Source organism: Aquarana catesbeiana, linkage group LG12 (assembly GCF_042186555.1).
Source record: "Aquarana catesbeiana isolate 2022-GZ linkage group LG12, ASM4218655v1, whole genome shotgun sequence".
Classification (NCBI taxonomy): Eukaryota; Metazoa; Chordata; class Amphibia; order Anura; family Ranidae; genus Aquarana; species Aquarana catesbeiana.
Window position 1 is genome coordinate 236,392,493 of NC_133335.1, and position 26,437 is coordinate 236,418,929.

Sequence of the window (26,437 nt, forward strand, 5' to 3'; positions counted from 1 at the left end):
AAATATTGATTCTTTGCATTAACTTCATGTCATTGTCAATAAAAGCCTTTGACACTATAATAAAAATGTTTTATTATTATTATTATTATTTATTATTATTAATTCGTTATGTTTCATTCGTTTAGATGCGGCAAAAAAATTAGCGTATATTGATTGGTTTGGGCAAAATTTATAGCGTCTACACAATAGGGGATAGTTTTATGGCATTTTTATTATTTATTTTTTTTTTTAGTAGTAATGGCGGCGATCTGCGATTTTTATCGTGACTGCGACATTATGGCGGACACATCGGACATTTTTTACACTATTTTGGGACCATTGTCATTTATACAGCGATCAGTGCTATAAAAATGTGTAAATCACACTGGCAGGGAAGGGGTTAAACACTAGGGGGGCGATGAAAGGGGTTAAGTGTGTCCTAGGGAGTGATTCTAACTGTGGGGGGGGGGGGAGGGGCTTCAACACACATGACAGCGATCACTGCTCCCGATGACAGAGAGCGGTGATCTCTGTCATGTTGCTAGGCAGGACAGGGAAATGCTTTGTTTACATAGGCATCTCCCCGTTCTTGCTCTCCGTGACACGATCGCGGGCACCCGGCGGACATCTAGTCTGCTGGACCCGCGGTCACGGAGAAGGGTATGTACCTGTAAGCCCTTTTTCCCACCCGTGCCATTGTGCCGACATACATCATCGTGCGCTGGTTGGGAAGCGGTTAAATAACAAACATGTCATACTTACCTCCACTGTGCAGCTCGCTTTGCACAGAGTGGCCCCGAACACCTACTTCTGGAGTCCCTCGGCGGCTCTCGCGGCTCCTCCCCACATCAGATGACCCCCTAGGAAAAGTGCTCTCCCGGGGGGGTTTCCTTGCAGGCGCGCTCCCGAGTCCAGCATTCGGCGTCCATAGCCGCCAAATGTATGACTCGGCCCCGCCCCCCCGGCGCCCGTGTCATTGGATTTGATTGACAGCAGCAGGAGCCAATGGCTGCGCTGCTATCAATCTATCCAATCAAGAGCCGAGAGCCCCCAGGCAGAGAGACAGCACGTCCCCACCGGATGAAGTTCCAGGGCTCAGGTAAGTAAAACGGGGGTGGGGGGGAGGGGCTTGGGGGCCGGTCACTGACAGATGTTTTTTCACCTTAATGCATAGGATGCATTATGGTGAAAAAACACGAAGGTTTACAACCCCTTCAATAGTTGGTAATTATTATTTAGTTAGTTATTTAATATTTTGGATTTTTGGATTTTCGAATTTTCTGATTTTCGTTCTTTAATTCGGATTTTCGCTCTTACGTAGTTAGTCGGGTTGAAAAAAGACACAAGTCCATCCAGTTCAACCATAAAAATAAATAAATTAAATAAAATCCTTTCGAATTTTCGGATTTTCGTTCTTATTTTCGGATTTTTCGAATTTTTTAGAAATTTTCGGATTTTCTGATTTCTGATTTTTTCGAATTATCGAAATAACAAATACCGCATCTAAACGAATGGCATGTAACTAATTCAAATCTTTCCGAACATACAAATTAATTCGAAGTAACGAACGACCCGAAAAAAAAAAAAAAAATGAATGGAACTAAAACGAACAAATTTTTCAGCAGTGCACATTAGGGCTGCAACTAACGATTATTTTCATAATCGATTAGTTGGCCGATTATTGTGTCGATTAATCGATTAATCGGTTAATAACCTTAAAAAAAAGTGTGGTGTATAATTTAGTTAATGTAAAGTTTTAAAAAAAGGCAATTTATTCTCAAATATCACTATGGAGTGGTACATATAAATAACCATATGGTTAAGGAGCAAAATATTGAATCCACTCTGAGAATAACAGACAGAAGAGATATACTGTATATACTATTAGAGGAGAGATATACTGTATATACTATTAGAGGGTGAATCTGGTAAATATCAGACTCAGAGATCAAATTTGTTTATTAAACAAACAAGGTCTTCCTTAAAAAATAAAAAATGTCATTTTAAGAACGTTCATTCGATTTTATAATCGTTAGTGGGGTCAAATCGACGTTAGTTTTCAACCACAGTGACGGGAAAATTTAGAAATAGAAAACTTCTTGGTCAAAAGGAATTTTCAGACAGTGTATGTGGTTTTCGTTCAGAAATTATATTCATTTTAAATACAGAATGCTAAAAACAACTGAAAATTTCAAAAAGCATTCTTTCATTCAGTGAATGTACAAAGATTTTTCGTCTGAATATTCTTGTCTGAAAATTGATCAGTGTGGCCAGCATAAGGCTCGGTACACACCTATGCAGTTTGCTTTTACGTTTAGTAACATAATGGGGTTAAAAAAACTAAAATTAGCCCTTTAATAGTACAAAAAAAAGCAGATAATCACTACTGTAAGGGGTTCATTTTTTTTACTGTAGAACTGTGAAAGTAATATTTACAGTAACGATTTGCTCTTTTTGTACTATAAAGGGCTCATTTTAGTTTTTTTAACCCCATTATGTTACTGGCCGATTAATCGATTATGAAAATAGTAATCGATTAATTTCATAATCGATTAGTTGTCGATTAATCGATTAGTTGTTTCAGCCCTAGTGCACATGTCTACCGGCTAGGACATTCAGCCAAAAAAAATACATTTTTTTCCAATAGCGAGTATTAGATCAATAGATATAGTAGATCTTCTTTAATCGCAGCACAGAAAGAAGTTTCATACTTTGGAGCAGAAAATAGACAACTAGATAGACCCCCCCCTCCCCCGTAGAGCTGATTGGTGAAAAGTGAAACAAAAGTTTATTTATGGCAACCAATCAGAATCCTTATTTCATGATTGACGGGGGGAAATCTCATTTGCTGCTATGGGTCGCGGGAACTGCTTTGTCTTCAGTTGTCACAGATTGTGGATCTCAGATCACTTCCTGTCCATGTGCGCAGCAAAACCTAATCCCCCATTGCTCTGAGATACGAAAATAGATATACAGTATATATGTAAAAAAAGTACCATTGAGGGGCTAGTTCACACCACGTGCAGTCCAGTGTTGCTTTTTTTTTCTGCATCAAAAACTCTTGGAAAATAGGTTTTTAATGGCATAGTTCACACCAGTGCTTGCAGTTCCAGGGAAAAAAAAAAAAGCAGAAAATGCTGCAGTTATCCTGCACCGGACTGTACTGGAACGCCGTGAGGGCCGGTTCACTCCGTAGAAATGCATTCCGGAGGCGTTACAGATGCTTTGCTGTGTGCACGTTTTTGGCGCGTTTTGTATGCGTCCCAGTACGTTTTTGCCATACGTACCAATAATCCGACTACGATGGCAAATGCTGCGACTGCAACTCCAACTCCAATACCGACGTGTCCCCTGGAGGGCTGTGGGGCTTTTGCTGTGGAAATATTTATATATATTTTAGCGTTGGGTTATATAGAAGCAGCTTTCATTGGTTCCTAATGAAGCAGCACCTGCTGGCACCCACAGACTTCCTAGACTGCAGTCTCCGGCACATCGCCGTACATGGCCGGGAATCCCAGAGATAGCCGTGACATCACTGACCAAATATGGTCACTGGCCAATTATTTGGTCAGGGTTGTCACTACTATCCCCGTCCCTTCATATACACTCATCGGCCACTTTTTTAGGTCCAACTTGTTGGTAGCGGGTTGGACCCCCTTTATTAGGTCCACCTTACTAGTAGCGGGTTGGACCCCCTTTATTAAGTCCCCCTTGCTAGTAGCGGGTTGGACCCCCTTTATTAGGTCCCCCTTGCTAGTAGCGGGTTGGACCCCCTTTAAAGGGTTCCCCTTGCTAGTAGCGGGTTGGACCCCCTTTATTAGGTCCCCCTTGCTAGTAGCAGGTTGGACCCCCTTTATTAGGTCCCCCTTGCTAGTAGCGGGTTGGACCCCCTTTATTAGGTCCCCCTTGCTAGAAGTGGGTTGGACCCCCTTTATTAGGCCCCCCTTGCTAGTAGCGGGTTGGACCCACTTTAAAGGGTCCCCCTTGCTAGTGGCGGGTTGGACCCCCTTTATTAGGTCCACCTTGCTAGTAGCGGGTTGGACCCCCTTTATTAGGTCCACCTTGCTAGTAGCGGGTTGGACCCCCTTTATTAGGTCCACCTTGCTAGTAGTGGGTTGGACCTCCTTTATTAGGTCCCCCTTGCTAATAGCGGGTTGGACCCCCTTTATTAGGTCCACCTTGCTAGTAGTGGGTTGGACCTCCCTTTTGCCTTCATACTTGGTGGCATAGATACAACAAGGTGTTGGAAACGTTCCTCTGAGATTTTGCTCCATAGTGACATGATGGCATCACTTGGTTCCTGCAGATTTGTCGGCTGCACATCCATGATGCCGTCAGTCTGTGCCGTCATAAGGGGTGGGGTCACCGGGTGACATCACCCGGTGACCACCCCCCATGCCTATATAAGTCGTTGCGCACCGTAAACACAGCATTACAGTGGGAGAGAGCATTGTGTCAACATCGGAAGAAGAGAACAGGGAAGAAAATGATGGAGAAGACCAGACCACCGCTAGCAAGAGAGCGGCAAAAGAGCAGAAGATAGCGGAGGAGCCCGGCAGAAGAACCAGAGAGCGGCAGAAGAATCGGAGAGCAGAGAAGAGGCCAGGGAGCAAGAAAAGAACCGGAAACCGGGAGAAGAGGCCGGAGAGAGCGGAGAAGTCGGAAGAGACCCCCGAAGTCGGAAGAAGACCCCCGGAGCTGCCTAATAAATTACTTTAAAAACCTGTCTAGTGTGTTTTTTTTAATTGACACTTTTTCCCCAGGTGAATGGGTAGGGGTACGATGTACCCCATACTCATGCACATAGGGTGGGGGGCCGGGATCTGGGGGCCCCCTTATTAAAGGGGGCTCCCGGATTCCGATAAGCCCCCCGCCTGCAGACCCCGACAACCAACAGCCAGGGTTGTTGGGAAGAGGCCCTTGTCCTCATCAACATGGGGACAAGGTGCTTTGGGGTGGGGGGGCTCAGGGCGCCCCCCTTCCCCAAAGCACCCACCCCCCCATGTTAAGGGCTTGTGGTCTGGCACGGTTCAGGAGGGGGGGCGCGCGTTCGTCCCCACCCCCTTTCCTGACCGGCCGGGCTTCGTGCTCGGATAAGGGTCTGGTATGAATTTTGGGGGGACCCCCACGCCGTTTTTTTGGCATAGGGGGTTCCCCTTAAAATCTATGCCAGACCTGAGGGCCTCGTATGCTCTGCGACGGGGCTCGCAAGGTGTTAATCTCGCCGATAAAAGCGGCGAGATTGACTTCCTTTTCTAGTCCCGTCGTACTTCATCACGTTCAAAATGAACGGACTTTAGTCCGTGTATGGGAAAGTCCGTTCGTTCGGAAGTCCGCCGTAACTCAGTCGAAAGTCCGTCGGGAAGACCGTCAGACCTATTCTGCCGGAAAGTCCGGTCGTGTGTTCGCGAGTTCATTCGTTTGGAAAGTCCGTCGGAAGTCCGCCGAAAGGCCGTCGGGAAGACCGTTGGACCTAGTCTGCTGGAAAGTCCGGTCGTGTGTACAGGGCATTACTGTTGCTTTTCTATCATCTGGAAGCAGTCTGCCCATTTTCCTCTGACCTCTGACATCAACAAGGCATTTTCCTCCACATAACTGCCGCTCACTGGATATTTTCTCTTTTTCCCACCATTCTCTGTAAACCCGAGAGATGGTTGTGTTTGAAAATCCAAGAAATACTCAGACCGGCCCCGTCTGCCACCAACAACCATGCCACGTTCAAAGTCACTTCAACCCCCTTTCTTCCCCATTGTGATGCTTGGTTTGAACTTCTGCAAGTCATCTTCACCACATCTAGATGCCTAAATGCATTGAGTTGCTGCCATGTGATTGGCTGATTAGCAATTTATGTTATCAAGCAATAGAACAGGTGTACCTAATAAAGTGGCCGGTGAGTGAAAGCAAACACCCTAGAGAATAAAATGGTGGCAGTTCCAAGTGCTGCTCTCTCCATGTTTGAATTTCGGAAACTAGTTATGTTGTTATATTCTTTCTTCTTTATTCTATTCTTTTCTATACTATTATTTTTTGTCTATTGTATTCTTTTCTATTCCATTCTATTCTTTTCTATTCAATTTGAAGTCCAATTAATTCTATTTGAAATTCAAATTTCAGAAGATGGTTATATTTATTCTGTTTTATTCTATTCTATTCCTTTATTTACTATTCTATTTTATTGTACTCTGGTCTTTTATTTTCTATTCTGTTTTACTCTATTCCTTTATTTTCTATTCTGCCCCTTATTTTTTTCAATTCTATTTTTTTCTATTCTTTTATTTTCTATTCTGTACTTTTTTACTCTATTATATTCTATTTTTTTTCCTTTCTATTAGTTTCTTTTCTATTCTATTTCTTTATATACTATTCTATTTTTATTGTACTCTATTCTTTTATTTTCTATTCTCTTATGTTTTACTCTATTGTATTCTATACTTTTATTTTCTATTTTATTCTATTATTTTTTTCTATTATATTCTATTATATTCTTTTCTATTCTATTTCTTCATTTACTATTCTATTTTTATTGTACTCTGGTCTTTTATTTTCTATTCTATTTTACTCTATCCCTTTATTTTCTATTCTGCCCCTTATTTTTTTCTATTTTATTTTTTTCTATTCTTTTATTTTCTATTCTGTTCTGTTTTACTCTATTATATTCTATTCTTTTATTTTCTATTATATTCTATTATATTCTTTTCCATTCTATTTCTTTATTTACTATTCTATTTTATTGTACTCTGGTCTTTTTATTTTCTATTCTATTTTGTTCTGTTTTACTCTATTCTTTTATTTTCTATTTTGCCTCTTATTTTTTTCTATTCTATTTTTTTTCTATTCTTTTATTTTCTATTCTGTTCTGTTTTACTCTATTATATTCTATTCTTTTTTTTTTTCTATTATATTCTTTTCTATTCTATTTCTTTATTTACTATTCTATTTTTATTGTACTCTGGTCTTTTATGTTCTATTCTGTCTTACTCTATTCCTTTATTTTCTATTCTGCCCCTTATTTTTTTCCATTGTATTTTTTTTCTATTCTTTTATTTTCTATTCTGTCCCTTATTTTTTCTATTCTTTTATTTTCCATTCTGTTCTGTTTTACTCTATTATATTATATTCTTTTATTTTCTATTATATTCTTTCCTATTCTATTTCTTTATTTGCTATTCTATTTTATTGTACTCTGGTCTTTTATTTTCTATTCTATTTTGTTCTGTTTTACTCTATTCTTTTATTTTCTATTTTGCCTCTTATTTTTTTTCTATTCTTTTGTTTCTATTCTTTTATTTTCTATTCTGTTCTGTTTTACTCTATTATATTTTATTCTTTTTTTTCTATTATATTCTTTTCTATTCTATTTCTTTATTAACTATTCTATTTTTATTGTACTCTGGTCTTTTATTTTCTATTCTGTTTTACTCTATTCCTTTATTTTCTATTGTGCCCCTTATGTTTTTCTATTCAATTTTTTTTCTGTTCTTTTATTTTCTATTCTGTCCCTTATTTTTTCTATTCTTTTATTTTCTCTTCTGTTCTGTTTTACTCTATTATATTATATTCTTTTATTTTCTATTATATTCTTTTCTGTTCTATTTCTTTATTTACTATTCTATTTTATTGTACTCTGGTCTTTTATTTTCTATTCTATTTTGTTCTGTTTTACTCTATTCTTTTATTTTCTATTTTGCCTCTTATTTTTTTCTATTCTATTTTTTTCTATTCTTTTATTTTCTATTCTGTATTGTTTTACTCTATTATATTCTATTCTTGTATTTTCTATTATATTCTGTTACATTCTTTTCTATTCTATTCCTTTATTTCCTATTCTATTTTATCATTTTCTCAAATTCGAATTTGATTAGAAAGCTATTCGAATTCAAAAACTATTCAAATTCGAATTTCGTCCAAAATTTTGATTCGTTAAAATTCGTAACTATTGAAATTCAGAATCATTTTTTCATTATTCGTAAATTCAGATGTATCCAAATTTCCGAATAATGAAAAATTCATTTGAATTTCGTTTTCGGAACGCACAAGTCTAATAGTTAGATTGGTCCGTCTTCCACCAATGTACTGACTGTGCATATACCGTTCCTGCGGGATACCCATGAAAGTTGGAAACGATCGTAGTGGGCATCACTACTACACCGGCCGGATGGACCGAGGTCTATAGGGGGTCTATAGGTCTATAGGGGGCCGAGGTCTATAGGGGGTCTATAGGTCTATAGGGGGCCGAGGTCTATAGGGGGTCTATAGGTCTATAGGGGGCCGAGGTCTATAGGGGGTATGCCAATGCATGAGCCCCGGGTGTGAACGAGTCGATTATAATCATGCCAGAAATAAATATGGCCGTATATGTATCTTACCTACAATAAGACAAGTTTCATTTCCCTTAAAATCCCTTTCAATTCCTTCTGCTGTCCCATGACATGTATAGCAGTCCCGGTCGCTCTCTCTCAGACCGGTCACCCAAATTGTGAGGTTCCGGAGGGTGCCGGAAAGCCGGATGCGACTTTTGTAATCCAAACTGCTGACCACCGAAAATGATGCCACATTCTCAACTTCATTCCATAGAGATATGTTTGGATCCTTCTCATCTGGGCCACGGCAGGCCACGGTGGGCGACTCTGCAGAGCTTGCTTGCAAATGAAGAACAAAAAGATAAAGAAAGTGGGTATTGGGTAAGTGAAACTCTAAAACACACGTGTCAAACACAAGGCCCACAGGCCGAACCTCGCCTGCAGCTACAGCACCCCCCCTTGTCTCACCTCACCTTGTCTCAGCAGTCAGCTGCAGAGCGGAGGACAAAACTCCTCCTACAGATCCTGCTCTTCTCTGTGCAGCTGTGTAGAGGCTCGTCTCTGCAACCCCCTCATCTCAGGAGTCGGCAGCAGAGTGGAGGACAGAACTCCTCCTACAGATCCTGCTCTTCTCTGTGCAGCTGTGTAGAGGCTCGTCTCTGCAGCCCCCTCCTCTCAGGAGTTGGCAGCAGAGTGGAGGACAGAACTCCTCCTACGGATCCTGCTCCTCTCTGTGCAGCTGTGTAGAGGCTCATCTCTGCAACCCCCTCCTCTCAGGAGTCGGCAGCAGAGTGGAGGACAGAACGCTTCCTACAGATCCTGCTCTTCTCTGTGCAGCTGTGTAGAGGCTCGTCTCTGCAAACCCCCTCATCTCAGGAGTCGGCAGCAGAGCGGAGGACAGAACTCCTCCTACAGATCCTGCTCTTCTCTGTGCAGCTGTGTAGAGGCTCGTCTCTGCAACCCCCCTCATCTCAGGAGTCGGCAGCAGAGCGGAGGACAGAACTCCTCCTACAGATCCTGCTCTTCTCTGTACAGCTGTGTAGAGGCTCATCTCTGCAGCCCTCTCCTCTCAGGAGTCAGGCGCAGAGTGGAGGATTGAACTCCTCCTACAGATCTTGCACCTTTCTGTGCAGCCACAGCAAACCCTTCGTCTCTGCCTCCCCTGGTCTCAGTATTCAGCTGACTCCAGCCCTTCTCAGGTCCTCCTCCAGACGCTGCACTTTCTGCTTCCCAGCTTCACCCCCAGCTTCTTCCTGGCAGCAGCACAAGGTAAGGGGGTGCACTGTGATGTAAGAGAGGGTGGGGGACTCTTGGCTTCTGATTGTGGGGGGTGCTCATGACATCTGATGTAAAGGGGGGGAGGGGTGCTCTGGACATCTATACATCTATTCTTACTGATACAACCATAAAACTGATGTGGCCTGCAATGAAAGTGAGTTTCACACCCCTGCTCTAAAATCTTCTCTATTTTATTGCCCCCATGTGGAGCAATCTGAAGTAAGAAATCAGAGGGGAAACCATATACAGTATAAGCCGGGTGTAGGTACAGTGCCTAGAAAAAGTATTCATACCCCTTGAAATGATCCACATTTTGTCATGTTACAACCAAAAACGTAAATGTATTTTATTGGGATTTTATGTGATAGACCAACACAAAGTGGCTCATAATTGTGAAGTGGAAGGAAAATGATAAATGGTTTTCAATATTTTTTTACAAATAAACATCTGAAAGGTGTGTGGGGGGGGGGGGGATTTGCATTCAGCCCCCTTTACTCTGATACCTCTAAACTAAAATCTACTGGAACCAATTGCCTTCAGAAGTCACCTAATTAGTAAATAGAGTCCACCTGTGTGTAATTTAATCTCAGTATAAATACAGCTGTTCTATGAAGCCCTCAGAGGTTTGTTAGATAACCTTAGTGAAGAAACCACATCATGAAAGCCAAGGAACACCCCAGACAGGTCAGGGATAAAGTTGTGGAGAAGTATAAAGCAGGGTTAGGTTATAAAAAAATCTCCCAAGCTTTGAACATCTCACGGAGCTCTGTTCAATCCATCATCAGAAAATGGAAAGAGTATGGCACAACTGCAAACCTACCAAGACATGGCCGTCCACCTAAACTGACCGGCCGGGCAAGGAGAACATTCATCAGAGAAGAGCCAAGAGGTCCATGGTAACTCTGGAGGAGCTGCAGAGATCCACAGCTCAGGTGGGAGAATCTGTCCACAAGACAACTATTAGTCGTGTTCTCCACAAATCTGCCCTTTATGGAAGAGTGACAAGAAGAAAGACATTGGAGAAAGAAAGTCATAAGAAGTCCTGTTTGTAGTTTGTGAGAAGCCATGTGGAGGACACAGCAAACATGTGGAAGAAGGTGCTCTGGTCAGATGAGACCAAAACTGAACTTTTTGGCCTAAAAGAAACATGCTATGTGTGGGGGAAAACTAACACTGCACATCACCCTGAACACACCATCCCCACCGTGAAACATGGTGGTGGCAGCATCATGTGGTGGGGATGCTTTTCTTCAGCAGGGACAGGGAAGCTGGTCAGAGTTGATGGGAAGATGGATGGAGAAAACCTGTTAGAGTCTGCAAAAGACTTGAGACTGGGGCGGAGGTTCACCTTCCAGCAGGACAATGACCCTAAACATACAGCCAGAGCTACAATGGAATGGTTTAGAGCCATAGGTGTGCGCAGCCTATTGCATTAGGGTGTGCACCCTAAAGCTCAAACACACAGACGTGTGTGTGTGTGTGTGTATATATATATATATATATATATATATATATATATATATATATATATATATATATATATATATATATATATATATACATATATATATATATATATATATACTGCCTTTGATACAGTTGACCACCCCCTCCTCCTCAAAAAACTCAATTTGCTTGGTCTCCGTGGCTGCACTCTCTGTTGGTTCGAATCTTACCACAATCTCATCGCACCTTCAGTGTCACTTACAATTCCACTTCCTCCTCTCCAACTCCTCTTACCGTTGGGGTCCCCCAAGGTTCTGTCCTTGGACCTCTACTATTCTCGATCTACACTTCCTCCCTGGGTCAGCTGATAGCCTCCCATGGCTTTCACTACCATTTATATGCCGATGACAACCAAATCTATCTCTCTTCCCCTCAGTAGACACGTTTCGTAGGAATTGTAAATTCCTACGAATTTCCGAAAATTCATATGTTTGGAAGCATCCAAAATACGAATTGCTATGCTTCCGAATTTTATATGAAATACGAATTTTCGTTGACGCATTTCGTATCCAAAAAAGTCTATAGGACACGAACAAGAATAATCAAAAATGCTAATTTTAAAGGCTTATACAGGGGATCCCCGGGTTACAAACAAGTTAGGGACTGTAGGTTTGTTCTTAAGTTGAATCTGTTGTAAGTCGGAACAGGTACATTTTTTAAGTGTAGCTCCAGCCAAAAAAAACTATTTTTAAGCTTTTTGGATAGCATAGGGAAGGGTTATCACCTCTGTAACATTTGTTTTGCTGTCTGTGCTCTGTTTAGAAGATTTCACCTCACTTTCTGTCCCAATGACAATTGGATTTTGAAAATTTTGGGTTGTTTTGCAAACAAGCATTGGTGATAAAGCATCAGGTGAGGTACCTTTTCCCCATAATAGCTCTTACAGGAGTGAATTTCCCTTCCTAGGGGAAGATTTCCTCTCACTTCCTGTTGTCTCCCTCTGTTTGTAAGTAGGAGTCATTTGTAAGTCGGATGTTTGTAACTAGGGGACCCCCTGTATGCAAGTTATTGTCATAAATAGTGTTTGAGGACCCAGGTCCTGCCCCAGTGGACATGGATCAGTACAAAAAAAAGTTTTAAAAACGGCCGTTTTTTCGGGAGCAGTGATTTTAATAATGCTTAAAGTGAAACATTCCTTTAAATTTCGTACCTGGGGGGTGTCTATAGTATGCCTGTAAAGTGGTGCATGTTTCCCGTGTTTACAACAGTCCGAGAGCTAAATTACATTTCTAAAGGAAAAAAAGTCATTTAAAAGTACTAGTGCTAGTGCCGGCTATTAATTAATTGTCGTGTCTCTGCAATACACATAAAAGTCATTGAAAAAAACGGCCTGGGGTTTCCCCACAGTGCATTACCAGGCCCTTTGGGTCTGGTATGAATAGTAAGGGGAACCTTGCACCAAAATTTTTTAAAAAATGGCGTGGGGGTCCCCCTAAACATCCATACCAGACCCTTATCTGAGCACGCAACCTGGCAGGCCGCAGGAAAAGAGGGGGGACGAGAGAGAGCGCCCCCCCTCCTGAACCGTACCAGGCCACATGGCCTCATCATGGGTAGGATGTCCCCATATTGATGGGGACAAGGGCCTCATCCCCACAACCCTTGCCCGGTGATTGTGGGGGTATGCGGACGGGGGGCTTATCGGAATCTGGAAGCCCCCTTTAACAAGGGGACCCCCAGATCCCACCCCCCTGTGTTAAATGGTAATGGGGTACAAATGTACCCCCTACCATTTCACAAAAAAGTGTCAAAAATGTTAAAAAAGACAATAGCCAGTTTTTGACAATTCCTTTATTAATGTCTTCTTCTTCCATCTTCATTCGGTTTTCTTCCTCCATCCTGTTCTTCCCCCCCGCTTCTTCCTCTTCTTCTTCCTCCGGTTCTCTACTACTTCCTTCGGTCTTCTCGTCCGGCATCTTCCTCCGCGGCTTCTTCTTCCCCGCTTCGTTCTCTGGAGAGTCCGGACGATCCGCCTCAATGGGATGCTCACGCTGTGTGACGCTTCTGTTCTTCTGACAGTTCTTATATAACTGAGGGCGGGGCCGCCCAGTGACCCCACCCCCTCTGATGCACAGGGAATTCCCTATGGCTTTCCACGTGGTCAGAGGGGAGCGGGGTCACCCGTTATGTAACCAGGTGACCCCTCAGTTATATAAGAACTGTCAGAAGCACAGAAGCGTCACACAGCACGATGCCTCTCATTGAGGCGGATCGTCCGGATTCCCCAGAGAACGAAGCGGGGAAGAAGAAGCCGCAGAGGAAGATGCCGGACGAGAAGACCGAAGGAAGAAGCTGAAGACCGGAGGAAGAAGAAGAGGAAAAAGCAGGCGGAAGAACAAGATGGAGGAAGAAAACTGAATGAAGACCAGAAGAAGATGGAAGAAGAAGCAGAAGAGATTAATAAAGGAATTGTCAAAAACAGGCTATTGTCTTTTTTAACATTTTTGACACTTTTTTTGTGAAATGGTAGGGGTACATTTGTACCCCATTACCATTTCACACAGTGGGGGCTGGGATAAATGGGGCTTCCAGATTCCGATAAGCCCCCCGCCCGCAGACCCCCACAACCACTGGGCAAGGGTTGTGGGGATGAGGCCCTTGTCCCCATCTACAGGAGGACATTCTCGCCATGTTGAGGGCATGTGGCCTGGTACGGTTAAGGAGGGGGGGCGCTCTCTCGTCCCCCCTCTTTTCCTGCAGCCTGCCAGGTTGCATGCTCGGATAACGGTCTGGTATGGACTTTTAGGGGGACCCCCACGCCATTTTTTAAAAAATGTTGGCGCAGGGTTCCCCTTAAAATCCAAGCCAGATCCAAAGGGTCTGGTATGGATTTTGAGGGGGACCCCCCGAACCATTTTTTTTTATTTTCGTGCACGCTTCCCCTTACTATCCATGGAATTTGGGGGGACCCCCATGCATTTTTTTTTTTTAATTTTGGTTCGGTGGTTCCCCTTAATATTCATACCAGACCCAAAGGGCCTGGTAATGCACTGTGGGGGAACTCCAGGCCGTTTTTTTCAATGACTTTTATATGTATTGCAGAGACCCGACAATTCATTAATAGCCGGCACTAGCGCTAGCACTTTTAAATGACTTTTTTTTCCTTTAGAAATGTCATTTTGTGCAGGGACTGTTCTAAACACGGGAAACATGCGCTACTTTACAGGCATACAATAGACACCCCCAGGTACGAAATTTAAAGGAATATTTCACTTTTATTGTTTCACTTTAAGCATTATTAAAATCACTGCTCCCGAAAAAACAGCCATTTTAAAAACTTTTTTTGCATTGATACATGTCCCCTGGGGCAGGACTCGGGTCCCCAAACACTTTTTATGACAATAACTTGCATATTAACCTTTAAAGTTAGGATTTTTAATTTCTCCCATAGACTTTTAGACTTTGTAATTGTTACGAAAAGTTAACGAACCTAACGAAAATTCGTATTTCGTACGAATCCAAATTGAGTTTCGGACACGAATTACGAAATAAGAATTAATTCTAATACGAAGCGGAACGGAACGAAACAAAACAAATTAATTGACGGCACACATGTCTACCCCTCAACTCATCCCATCAATCTCCTCACCCATCACTGATCTACTAACAGACATATCAGCCTGGATGTTAAACCACTTCCTCAAACTGAATCTATCTAAAACTGAGCTCTTAATATTTCCTCCCCCCCGTGCCCCTTCCCCCGACTTCTCTGTCAAGATCAATGGCACATCTATCAGTCCATCCCCACATGCCAGGGTGCTAGGGGTAACCTTAGACTCTGAACTGTCCTTTCAGGCTCACATCCAATCCCTGTCCAAATCATGCCTCCTTATCCTCCGCAACATTTCCAGAATACGCCCCTTTTTAACCAATGACACCACCAAGCTTCTAATTCTCTCCCTGGTCATCTCTCGCCTCGACTACTGCAACTCCCTCCCCATTGGATTACCTTTACATAGACTATCCCCCCTTCAGTCCATAATGAATGCCGCTGCAGGACTCATCCACCTTACCAACCATTCAGTGTCCTCCACCCCTCTCTGCCAATCCCTCCACTGGCTTCCACTCACCCAATGAATAAAATTCAAAGTACTAACAATCATTCACAAAGCCATCCACAACTCTGCCCCCAGCGACATCACTAACCTAGTCCCAAAATACCAACCAAGCCGCTCTCTTCGGTCATTCCAAGACCTCCTGCTCTCTAGCTCCCTTGTCACCTCCTCCCATGGTCGCCTCCAGAATTTCTCCAGAACTTCTCCCATCCTTTGGAACTCCCTACCCCAATCTGTCCGACTGTCCCCTAATCTATCCATCCTTAGACGATCCCTGAAAACCCTTCTCTTCAAAGAAGCCTATCCTGCTTCTAACTAACACTGTTTTACTTCCTCCATCAGCTCATCCCACCACAGCAGCGCTGAGGTGTCTCTCCCTCTGCTTGCATGCTTAAGGATAGAAAGAGAAATCACAGCAACGTCATCCTTGTCGGACTTGAAATTGACTTTTACTGAATCAGAGCATGTGTCTGGAGAACCAGAAGAGGGTGTCCTGGATCTGGATCTAGCGGAACGGAGGTGGATTGTAGTGGAGGTACCTGGACCTGGAGCAGCAGAAGGGGACCCTCAGCACCAGTGTAATAGGAGGAATTTACGGAGCAGGAGAGCATAAGAAGGACATCCATCACAGGAGTCATCTTGGGAAACCCACTCCTCTGCCTAATACCCCCTAGGGGGTGACGGATTCTGGTGAGTGGGGTAGCACGGGGGGGAGCACTTGGAGTCACCAGCTTCTACATGCACGGAAGTCACCTTTTACTACTCTTTGGGCATTTGTAAATGCATGTCAACCGATCCTGACATTTTTAATATCCTTGTCTCTAAGAATAAGACATTTTAACCCTGTATGGGTCCATCACAGGGACTTTTTACCATAGATGTGTATTCATACTTGTTACTTTTTATTTGTGTGTTAATAGATGGATTTTTATGAATTTTTAAATATGTAATATCACATATGAATTTTGGGATTGTACTATAGAGGTCTAATGCACTTTGGTATCACTTTATGCACATTGCACTTTAGTCCCAATACATAATTGGGGATATGTGGTGACCTCACACGGATACTGCTAGCCCCAATTAGTGTGGTTTGTCACGGACCCCAATTATTTTAGGGGTTAATATTGATAGTAATTATTTTTGGCCACTTTTGTAATGATTTGATATATGTGCAGTTTTGCAATGGAGGTGGGGCAAATTTAAACCAAACCCTTATATTGCATTAATCACCTACACAATACAGAGGTATTGTACGTTCACTTTATAAAATCACACCTTTTCACTAATTCTAGTTATCCTTGGCACAAGTGTAGGGGTACATTCACCTTAAGGTATACACATTCAGTTTTTTGTTTTATACACTTATTTTTATGGTTCAGTGATTTTTAAACATCTAATGGTAATAGGGCAGCGCCAATTTCCCCAAAATACAATTTACGTTTTGTGGTTGTAACATGACGAAATGTGGAAAATTTCAAGGGGGGTGAATACTTTTTCAAGGCACTGTACATGCTGTCAGTCTAAATTCCCCCAAGTGATCAAGTGGTCACTGTACAATTTGCAAGGGCATTTGCTGCAAAGCTTAGTAAATGAGGGGGGAAGCTTCACTTTGCAAAGAATACCCAATCACATTCAAGGAAAATAAAAAACAAAAAAAACAACATTTTTTTTTGCACATGATTGGACGGTGTAAATCAACCCAGCTTCCTCTCATTTACTAAGCTCTGGAGTCTAAGTCTATTTGCCTTTAGTAAATACACCCCTATGTGTTTTTTTTTTCCAAATTTAAATGCAGAGGTGGAAATACCCTTTAAGTTTCCCAGAGGCATCACCTAGCCAAGCTCAGTTATCGCTTACTGAAATCGTTTTTATAATTGACAGAAATCCTAAAACCCCAAAATTGAATTTAAATTGGAGTCATATTTGTGTAAGGACATTGAAGTGTGCTGCTTACCAGTGGTGCACGGAAATGTTCCTCCGCCATCTTGATTTAGGATCCAGGTAAAGTTATTATAGGTTCCAGAAACTTCCAGAGTATAGGAGAGGGTGTCACTGCTAATCCAAAGTGTGAAGATTAAGGAGTGTCGTTTATACAGAGATAATCCTCTGATGTCAATTCTTTTATCCACCGAACATTGTATGCTGGCCGACTGCCCAACTGCTTTGCTCATCCTCTCTGGTACCTGATGTATGTAGTCCTCTGACATTGCTATAAGGGAGTAAATCACTCATAAGAATTAAAGAGCACCTGTCATGAAATGAATTATTCTTTATCAGTCATTAGATTTAAAGCGTTTGTAACCCCAAAACCTATTTTTCTTTATATTGGGGCACCATGACTCGCTCTATACGGTTTTCTTCAGCAAACAATACCTGCTTTGGGCATTGCTAGGGCACGTCCCCCACGGCTCTTTCGATTGGTTCCTATGGCATGACACTGCCCGCCACGCTTTTCAGAAATTTGGCAGGGCTAAACCTAGGATCCAAGACTCTAGGCTTCAGGCATGCTTGTACCATTTACAAGCTCCAGTTGATTCGGAATGCCGCAGCAAGGTTACCGACGGGCGCTGGTCGTGGTGACCACATCACTCCATCTCTTAGAGCCCTGCATTGGCTGCCCGTGAAAGAACGGGTTCTGTTCAAAACCGGATGTCTTGTCCATAAAGGCATTGCATGGACGTGGCCCAGAGTACCCGAAGGAAAAATTTGTCAAGTATGTGCCTCCCCAATCCTTGAGATCGGCGAACTTGGCCATACCGAAGATTCCAAAATTCAAAAAGAAAACATGCGGAGGGAGAACGAGTGAAGTACAAGGAGCTGAATTTTGGAACTCCTCGCCTCTGAAACTGAGACTTGAGAATGACTTTCTAAAATTTCGAAAGAAATGGAAAACCGTACTTTTTGTACAAGCTTTTAGAGTCACCTAATTTTAATTGGGGTGTGATGGACAGCAGTGGCAGCCCATCCATAGGGGGCGCCTGGGTGCTGCCCCCCACTCCAGGCAGTCAAAAAAGAAATTATCAAAAAAAAAAAAAAAAAAAAAATTTTTTAAAGCTGGCCCTTTAAAAAAAAAAAATACAAAAAACGGTCCTTAAAGTGGGGTTCCACCCAAAAAAACAAAAATACCTGAAAAATTATAAAACAAAAAAAATGTGGATATTTTTTTTTTTTTTACTTACCTCTAAATGCCTGTTGCTAGGGGGTCCCTCGTAGTCTGTCTCTTCCTTTGCCTGGGCTGGTGACATCACTTCCCCCTCAGCACAGGAAGGGCTCGGCTCTGCTCCCTCCCTCCTGTCAATCATCTGGGACCCATTACAGGTCCCAGGTAATTGAGCGGCCAATCACGGCGCGCGGCACCGCTCGCGCATGCGCAGTGGGTGCCAGGCTGTGATGCCACAGCCTGGCGCCCACAGTTGAAATACCGGCGCCGACGAGCGGAGGGGGGGGACGAGCAGGGCTTCGATCCCCCGCATCGCTGGACCCAGGGACAGGTAAGTGTCCAATTAAAAGTCAGCAACTTCAGTATTTGTAGCTGCTGACTTTTATTTATTTATTTTTTTAATGGACCCCCTAGGTGGAACTCCTCTTTAAGTGCACTGTGTTTAGACGCCGGACACAGTGCGTTGCCGGACACGAGATTGCAGACGTGGGGGCACCTGATGGCATCTGGTGGCAGGCGACGTGGCTAGTGACGCGCTCGGGGCTCCCACTGATTCTGCATTATGGTGAGTTGAAGGATTTCATTTTATATTACAATGTAATTATAGAAATAATGCGCTTAAATCATCCTGACACCACAACAACCATAGTGCCGGGATGATTGAAGTGCTAACACCAGGTGTTTGGAGTATCTTTATCTGCTGATTGTTAAACTTTCTAGAATACACATTTCAACCCCTGCTCAACTGATTTTAGAGGAGCTAAACTAAATTTACTTAGCAATCTATACTAACTACAATTCCATTATATTTCACCAAAATGGTAAAAATATTGCTGAATTCTCCTGTTTTCTGCTAAAAACTTGGGGAAATTTAAAATCTCAGTTTTGCTCACCCCTACGCTATAACGCTATAATGGTGTAATGGCTGTTAAAACAGATATATATATGTAACTATTCCCTTTTTCATAAAACTAATGTGATTATATTAGTTTATTTGTGGGGGGAGGGGCAAAAAAATGTATTTAAACATTGGAAAATATAAATAATAATACATAATAAAAATATATTTTGAGGAAATATTGACATAAAGTGCACATGTAGACACACAGATAATGCATTTGTAACACTTTCAGAGAATTTAGAGGGAAGAAGTATAAAATTTGTGCTCACCTATATGAAGAAAGATGATGAAACTGAGACAACTGAGAATCTGTGAACTCGGGGGAGATGGCATATCTTCAAGCTGTGGACAATGAAATAAATTTATTACGAAGGGTACTGTATTCATGAGAAGAAAAGAAAAAAAAAACAATAAAACATCACAAAAAAACTGCAAGGGTGGGGAGGTAAGAGGCTAATGAGTAACAGAAGTTGTTGCTGAAACACTTAAACCGGTAGTCCTAAATAGGACTGGTGAATACAAAGGGTCGTACACAATAATAAGTAAATCACCACACTGTAATTCACAATGATGTAGTATTCCATACAGAAGTGGTACCTTCCACACCTTGTAGCCCACCACACTGCAGTTCCCTGTTATGTAGCACAATAAATGGCTGACGTTTGGTAACTCGAACCTTCAGTTCAGTCCACATATTTTTCTGTGGGATTAAGGTCTGGAGACTGGCTAGGCCACTCCAGGACCTAAATGTGCTTCTCCTTAAAGCCACTCCTTTGTTGCCTTGGCCGTGTGTTTTGGGTCATTGTCATGCTGGAAGACCCATCCACCACCCATTTTCAATGCCCTGGCTGAGGGAAGGAGGTTCTCACCCAAGATTTGACGGTACATGGCCACATCCATCATCCCTTTGATGCGGTGAAGTTGTCCTGTCCTTTTAGCAGAAAAACACCCCCAAAGCATAATGTTTCCACCTCCATGTTTGACGGTGGGGATAGTGTTCTTGGGATCACTACTGGCTATTTACTTACTACCAGCAAGCGGCCTACATAGAGTCTTTCTCTTTCTCCCATATATTTACGTTTTATTACACGCATTTCATCAGAATGACATCATGAGGGGCAGGTGCTCCTCATGACGTCATTCTGATGAAATGCGCTATACAGAGATTAACGATGCAGAAGATGGAGAGAGAGAGAGAGCACACCCTGAGGGGTACGATGGGGTTCTGCTGATTTTGTACTGACAAAGAAACGATCAGTCTATAATTTTAATGGTCGGTTTATTTTAACAGTGAGAGACAGAATAACAACAAAAATATCCAGAAAACGCATTTCAAAAAAGTTATAAATTGATTTGAATTTTAATGAGTGAAATAAGTATTTGACCCCTTCACAAAGCATGACTTAGTACTTGGTGGCAAAACCCTTGTTGGTAATCACAGAGGTCAGACGTTTCCTGTAGTTGGCCACCAGGTTTGCACACATCTCAGGAGGGATTTTGTCCCACTCCTTTTTGAAGATCCTCTCGGTTTCGAGGCTGACGTTTGGTAACTCGAACCTTCAGCTCCCTCCACATAATTTCTATGGGATTAAGGTCTGGAGCCTGGCTAGGCCACTACAGGACCTTAATGTGCTTCTCCTTAAAGCCACTCCTTTTTTGCCTTGGTCGTGTGTTTTGGGTCATTGTCATGCTGGAATACCCATCCATGACCCATTTTCAATGCCCTGGCAGAGGGAAGGAGGTTCTCATCCAAGATTTGACGGTACAAGGCCATGTCCATTGTCCCTTTGATGCAGTGAAGTTCTCCTGTCCTCTTAGCAGGAAAACACCCCCAAAGCATAATGTTTCCACCTCCGTGTTTGATGGTGGGGATGGTGTTCTTGGGGTCATAGGCAGCATTCCTCTTCCTCCAAACACGGCGAGTTGAGTTGATGCCAAAGAGCTTGATTTGGGCCTCATCTGACCACAACACTTTCACCCAGTTCTCCTCTAAATCATTCAGATGTTCATTAGCAACTTCAGACGGGCCTGTACATGAGCTTTCCTGAGCTGGGGGATCTTGCGGGCGCTGCAGAATTTCAGTCCTTCACGGCGTAATGTGTTAGCAATTGTTTTCTTGGTGACTATGGTCCCAGCTGCCTTGAGATCATTGACAAGATTCTAGTTCTGGGATGATTGTTCTCATGATCATTAAAACTCTACGAGGTGAGATCTTGCATAGAGCCCCAGATCGAGGGAGATCGACAGTTATTTTGTGTTTCTTCCATTTGCAAATAATCACACCAACTGTTGTCACCCTCTCACCAAGCTGCTTGGCGATGGTCTTGTAGTCCATTCCAGCCTTGTGTAAGTCTAAAATCTTGTCCCTGCCATCCTTGGACAGCTCTTTGGTCTTGGCCATGGTGGAGAGATTGGAATTTGATTGATTGATTGCTTCTGTGGATAGGTGTCTTTTTATACAAGTAGCAAGCACTCCCCTTTAAGGCCTGGTTCATACCTATGCACTTTTTAGTGCGTTTTCAGTTTTGAAGAAACACACTACAGTCCAGTTAACATTATTTCCTATGGATGTAGTTTCACATCTGTACATTTTATGGAAAGGGCCCCGGATTTTTTGGTTTTTGGTTCCATAGACTTCAATGGATCAAAAAGTTGTATTGAAAAATGCAAAATGCACCAGCAAATGCAAATTGCAACCTGCATAGGTGTAAATCAGGCCTAAGTCTAGGTTCACATCTATGCGGCTGTGCCCCCCTCCAAATCCATACTAGACCCGAAGGGCCTGGTATAGACCGGGGGGGACCCCACGCCGTTTTTTTTGCGATTTTTTTTTTTTTTTGCCAGCAATTTTTTTTTTTTACATTCAGCTGTCAGCGGGGAACTCTCCCACGGCCTCTGTCTCTCTTTTTTTTTTTCTTTATCTTTGGAGGTACCCCAGTTATTAACTACATAGTTGACGGCAAATCTAAAGGAAATTGAATACGAAAATTTAAATTCAAATAAGTGGAAAAAAAAAACATAGGTATGGCGGGGCTTTGAAGGCACAAATCAGAGTATAATTAAAATTTGTAAAGTATATTACAAAAATTCACTTTTTAAAATAAGAACAACCACTTTAAATTAAAAAAATCTTATTTGTCAAAACATGGACCTTATTTAAAAAATTATCCCGATTGGAACATCCACACTTATATCCAGCAATATGCCTGAGCAGTTGGTTGATTTCTCTGTAAACTCGACATGTTTCTTGGACTTTAGTCCACTTCATCAGGAGGTTATTGGTGGAACATAGGCATCTTCTCTGGGTGCAGACTGGGTTTGGAAAAGGTTAGGCCAAACCCCAAAGGGGGGTACAACAGGTGGGTTCCCAGCAGCAGGGAACCAACATGTAGGGGGATCCACACGGAGATAAATAATCATAGATGGTTTATGGACATGGAGTAGAATATCTGACTGCGAGAAGACCTGGCTTGCAGTCTCTGCTCTAATTCAACCCAAAATGTGTTCGCTCCTCCATGTCTTTATGGACCTTGCTTTGTACACTGGTGGGCAGTCATGTTGGGACAGGAAGGGGCCATCCCCAAACTGTTCCTGCAAAGTTGGGAGCATGAAATTGCCCAAAATTTCTTGGTATGCTGATGCCTTAAGAGTTCCCTTCACTGGAACTAAAAGGCCAAGCCCAACCCCTGAAAGAAAACCCCCCAACATAACCCCCCCTCCACCAAATGATTTGGACCAGTGCACAAAGCAAGGTCCATAAAGACATGGATGATAGACATGTGCGGCTTGTTTCGTTTCAAATTAATATTCAGACAAATTTTTTGCTATTTGGAGATTCAGATATATCCGAATACCCGAATTACAATATAAACAAATTTTATGAAATGCTCTGAATAACGAAACTAAATTCAACCGAATTTCAGGAATTCAGACTGAAATTCAAATCAAATTTTACATTGAACTCCAGTCGAATTCTAACTGTACATATTGCTGAAATCAAAGACTGTGTGTGTTATAGAGTACCATCTCGAAATAATGCTGTTTTTGTTAAGCCAAAGGTGATTTAAAGAGTCATTGTAATCGTTTGATGAAGATTTTTCTTTTGTTTGCTCACTTTGCCGCATTCGAATCGAGAAAAAAAATCTAAAGTTTTTGATTGGACCGATTCAAAATGTATCAATTTACATTGACATGGACCTCATGCAACTTGGATTCTGGGCCTCTTCACTCTTCCTCCAGACTCTGGGACCTTGATTTCCAAATGAAATGCAAAATGTTCCACAGTCAGTCATGATTTGGGGAGCCATGTCGTCTGTTGGTGTTGGTCCACTGTGTTTTATCAAGTCCAAAGTCAGCGCAGCCCTCTACCAGGAAATTCTAGAGCTCTTCACGCTTCCCTCTGCTGACCAGCTTTATGGAGATGCTGATTTCATTTTCCAGCAGGACCTTGGTACCTGCTCACACTGCCAAAACAACCAATACCTGGTCACATGATCATGGTATCACTGTGCTTGATTGGCCAGCAAACTCACCTGACCTAAACCCCATAGAGAATCTGTGGGGTATTGTCAAGAGGTAGATGAGAGACACCAGACCCAACAATGCAGAGGAGATGAAGGGCACTATCAAAGCAACCTGGGCTTCCATAACACCTCAGGCTGATCACCTCCATGCCACGCTGCATTGATGCCGTAATTCATGCAAAAGTAGCCCCAACCAAGTATTGAGTGCACACTATACTGTACATGGACATACTGTACTTTTCAGTAAGCCAACATTTCTGTATTAAAAATCCTTTTTTTATTGGTCTTATGTAATGTTATAATTTTCTGAAATACAGAATTTTGGGTTTTCATTAGCTGTAAGCCATATGCATCAAAATTAAAAGAAAAGAAATGCTTGAAATATATCACTCTGTGCGTAACACATCTATATAAAATATATGAGTTTCACTTTTTGAATTGAATTAATGAAATTAATTAACTTTTTGATGATATTCTTATTTATGAGATGCACCTGTAGAGACCTAAATATGCAACAATACCTGTAAACTTTCCACAGTGCAGCCTCCAAAGGTGCTCCCCAGCCTGCTGCAGAGCCTTCAGCTCTCCATAGTGCTCCCAACCTCCAACAGTGTCCCATAGTGTCCCCCAACTTCCCACAGTCCTCAGTAGCCTCCTCCAGAAACCTCATCCCCTACGGGGCCACCAAGTCAGCTGCAGTGACAACCAGCCCCATCCAGAGCTTTCCAGCATTTTAATACATGTTTTGCATTCCCATAGTTTTATTGTGTGAGTATAAACTTCATTCTTTACTGCTGGGGCATAGAAGGATTTGGAAGAATTTACCAGAGTCCTGATCTCAAAACAAAGAACCACTGGTCTGGATTTTTTAAATATTTGTATGTATCGGTAAAAGTACCCTTTTTATTCTGTACTCTGGCTGTGAACCCATTACTGGTACCCTATCGGTTCTCTGGATTTTTGTGCAAGTTTTATTACTTTTCTGTATAAAAGGAGATAATCCATTGAGTATTTGGCTGTTTAGGGAACATTTTACAAGAAGCATACTGTATGGTTGTCGATATGCTAGTAGTGTTGGTCCTAGGAATATTTCCTGATGTCTGGGGGTGGTGAAGCTCTTGAACTGAAGACAGCACGGAATCAGAAATATCAGATATGTGAGAATCAGAGACACTAGAGCAGAAGAGGTTGGTCTGCGTGAATTCTTCAAGGGAAGCCAAAGCTAACAGCTAATAATGTGACACTGGCAAAGTCCCAGGAAGTCCGTGACGGTACGATAGATAGATACTGTAGATAGATACTGTAGATAGATACTGTAGATAGATACTGTAGATCAGTGGTTCTCAACCTGGTGGTCGGGACCCCCTCGGGGGTCAAATGACAATTTGCCAGGGGTCACCAAATCCTGGGCTGTTCCTGAAGCCTGCACCACTCTCCCAGCCATTTCACGGCCACCCATCAGCCTGGCCATGGAGCCTGTGGAAGCCCAGGTGGGCTGTTCCTGGAGCCCGCGGCCGGCCGCCCGCCCGCCCGCCCACTCAGCCTTTTTACCAGCCACTCATTCTGTTCATGGCATGGCTTGGGGAAAAGACAGGAGGTCAGCTGACTGGTGAGGAATGTGAAGTGGGAGGGGCTGGAGGAGACCCTATCTCCTGATTTCTGCATAGGTGTCACTGCTGCGAGACACCACAGAGCTGGAGACACATTGAGTCACACTACCTGTGATTAGAGTTGCCATTAAAAGTCCCCACTACAGTTCTCAGATCAGCAGATGACCTTGATCAAGAGCACCTAAGTTGGCTGATCAGAACTCTCCCCCCCCAGCACTGCCACTCATCCCAATTCCCATCACCCCCCAAGGTGTAAGAGAAGGAATAAAAATAGAGAATACATGAAAAGGAGAGGAAAAGAGGGGGAGGAACAAAGAAAAATGGAGAGAAAGAATAAGAAAAAGACAGCTAGAGAGAGGAATGGGGGAAAAAAACAAGAAATTAGGATAGAGAGAGATAAAAAGGAAAGAAAGGAGAACACAGAAAGAGCGGTACATCCTAAAATGTACCATAAGGGGTTTTAATACTGTACAAGTGGAAGGGACTCAGGAAGCGCTAAATGTCCGTGGGTTAGGGTCGCAAATTAGTTGTCTTGCCTTGGGTGCTGACAACCCACGCTACGAAAATAATTTTACTGTTAGGGATCCCCACAACTTGGGAAATTTTATCAAGGGGTCACGACACTAGAGAGGTTGAAGATAGATACTTTAGATAGATAGATACTTTAGATAGATAGATACTTTAGATAGATACTGTAGATAGATAGATAGATACTGTAGATAGATAGATACTGTAGATAGATAGATACTGTAGATAGATAGATACTGTAGATAGATAGATAGATAGATAGATAGATAGATAGATAGATAGATAGATAGATAGATAGATAGATAGATAGATAGATAGATACTGTAGATAGATAGATAGATACTGTAGATATATAGATAGATAGATACTGTAGATAGATAGATAGATAGATAGATAGATAGATAGATAGATAGATAGATAGATAGATACTGTAGATAGATAGATAGATAGATACTGTAGATAGATAGATAGATAGATACTGTAGATAGATAGATAGATACTGTAGATAGATAGATAGATACTGTAGATAGATACTGTAGATAGATAGATAGGTAGATAGATAAATAGATACTGTAGATAGATAGATAGGTAGAT

General features: G+C 42.3%; 1 protein-coding gene across 5 annotated transcripts in view; it reads right to left on the reverse strand.

Annotated features, from left to right (window-relative positions):
- Positions 1 to 26,437, reverse strand: part of LOC141113684 (uncharacterized) — a 64,720-nt gene that overhangs the window by 4,153 nt on the left and 34,130 nt on the right. For 3 of the 5 annotated variants that reach the window (XM_073606942.1, XM_073606940.1, XM_073606941.1), the window contains 4 exons: positions 19,452 to 19,524; positions 17,076 to 17,330; positions 8,346 to 8,618; positions 14 to 3,352 (listed from right to left, as the gene is read on the reverse strand). In XM_073606942.1, the coding sequence (XP_073463043.1) occupies positions 3,165 to 3,352; positions 8,346 to 8,618; positions 17,076 to 17,330; positions 19,452 to 19,515 (780 nt within the window). In that variant the 5' untranslated portion in view covers positions 19,516 to 19,524 and the 3' untranslated portion in view covers positions 14 to 3,164. Of the gene's footprint in view, positions 1 to 13; positions 3,353 to 8,345; positions 8,619 to 17,075; positions 17,331 to 19,451; positions 19,525 to 26,437 lie in introns of those variants that run through there. The other 2 variants (XM_073606944.1, XM_073606943.1) reach the window with 2 other exon arrangements.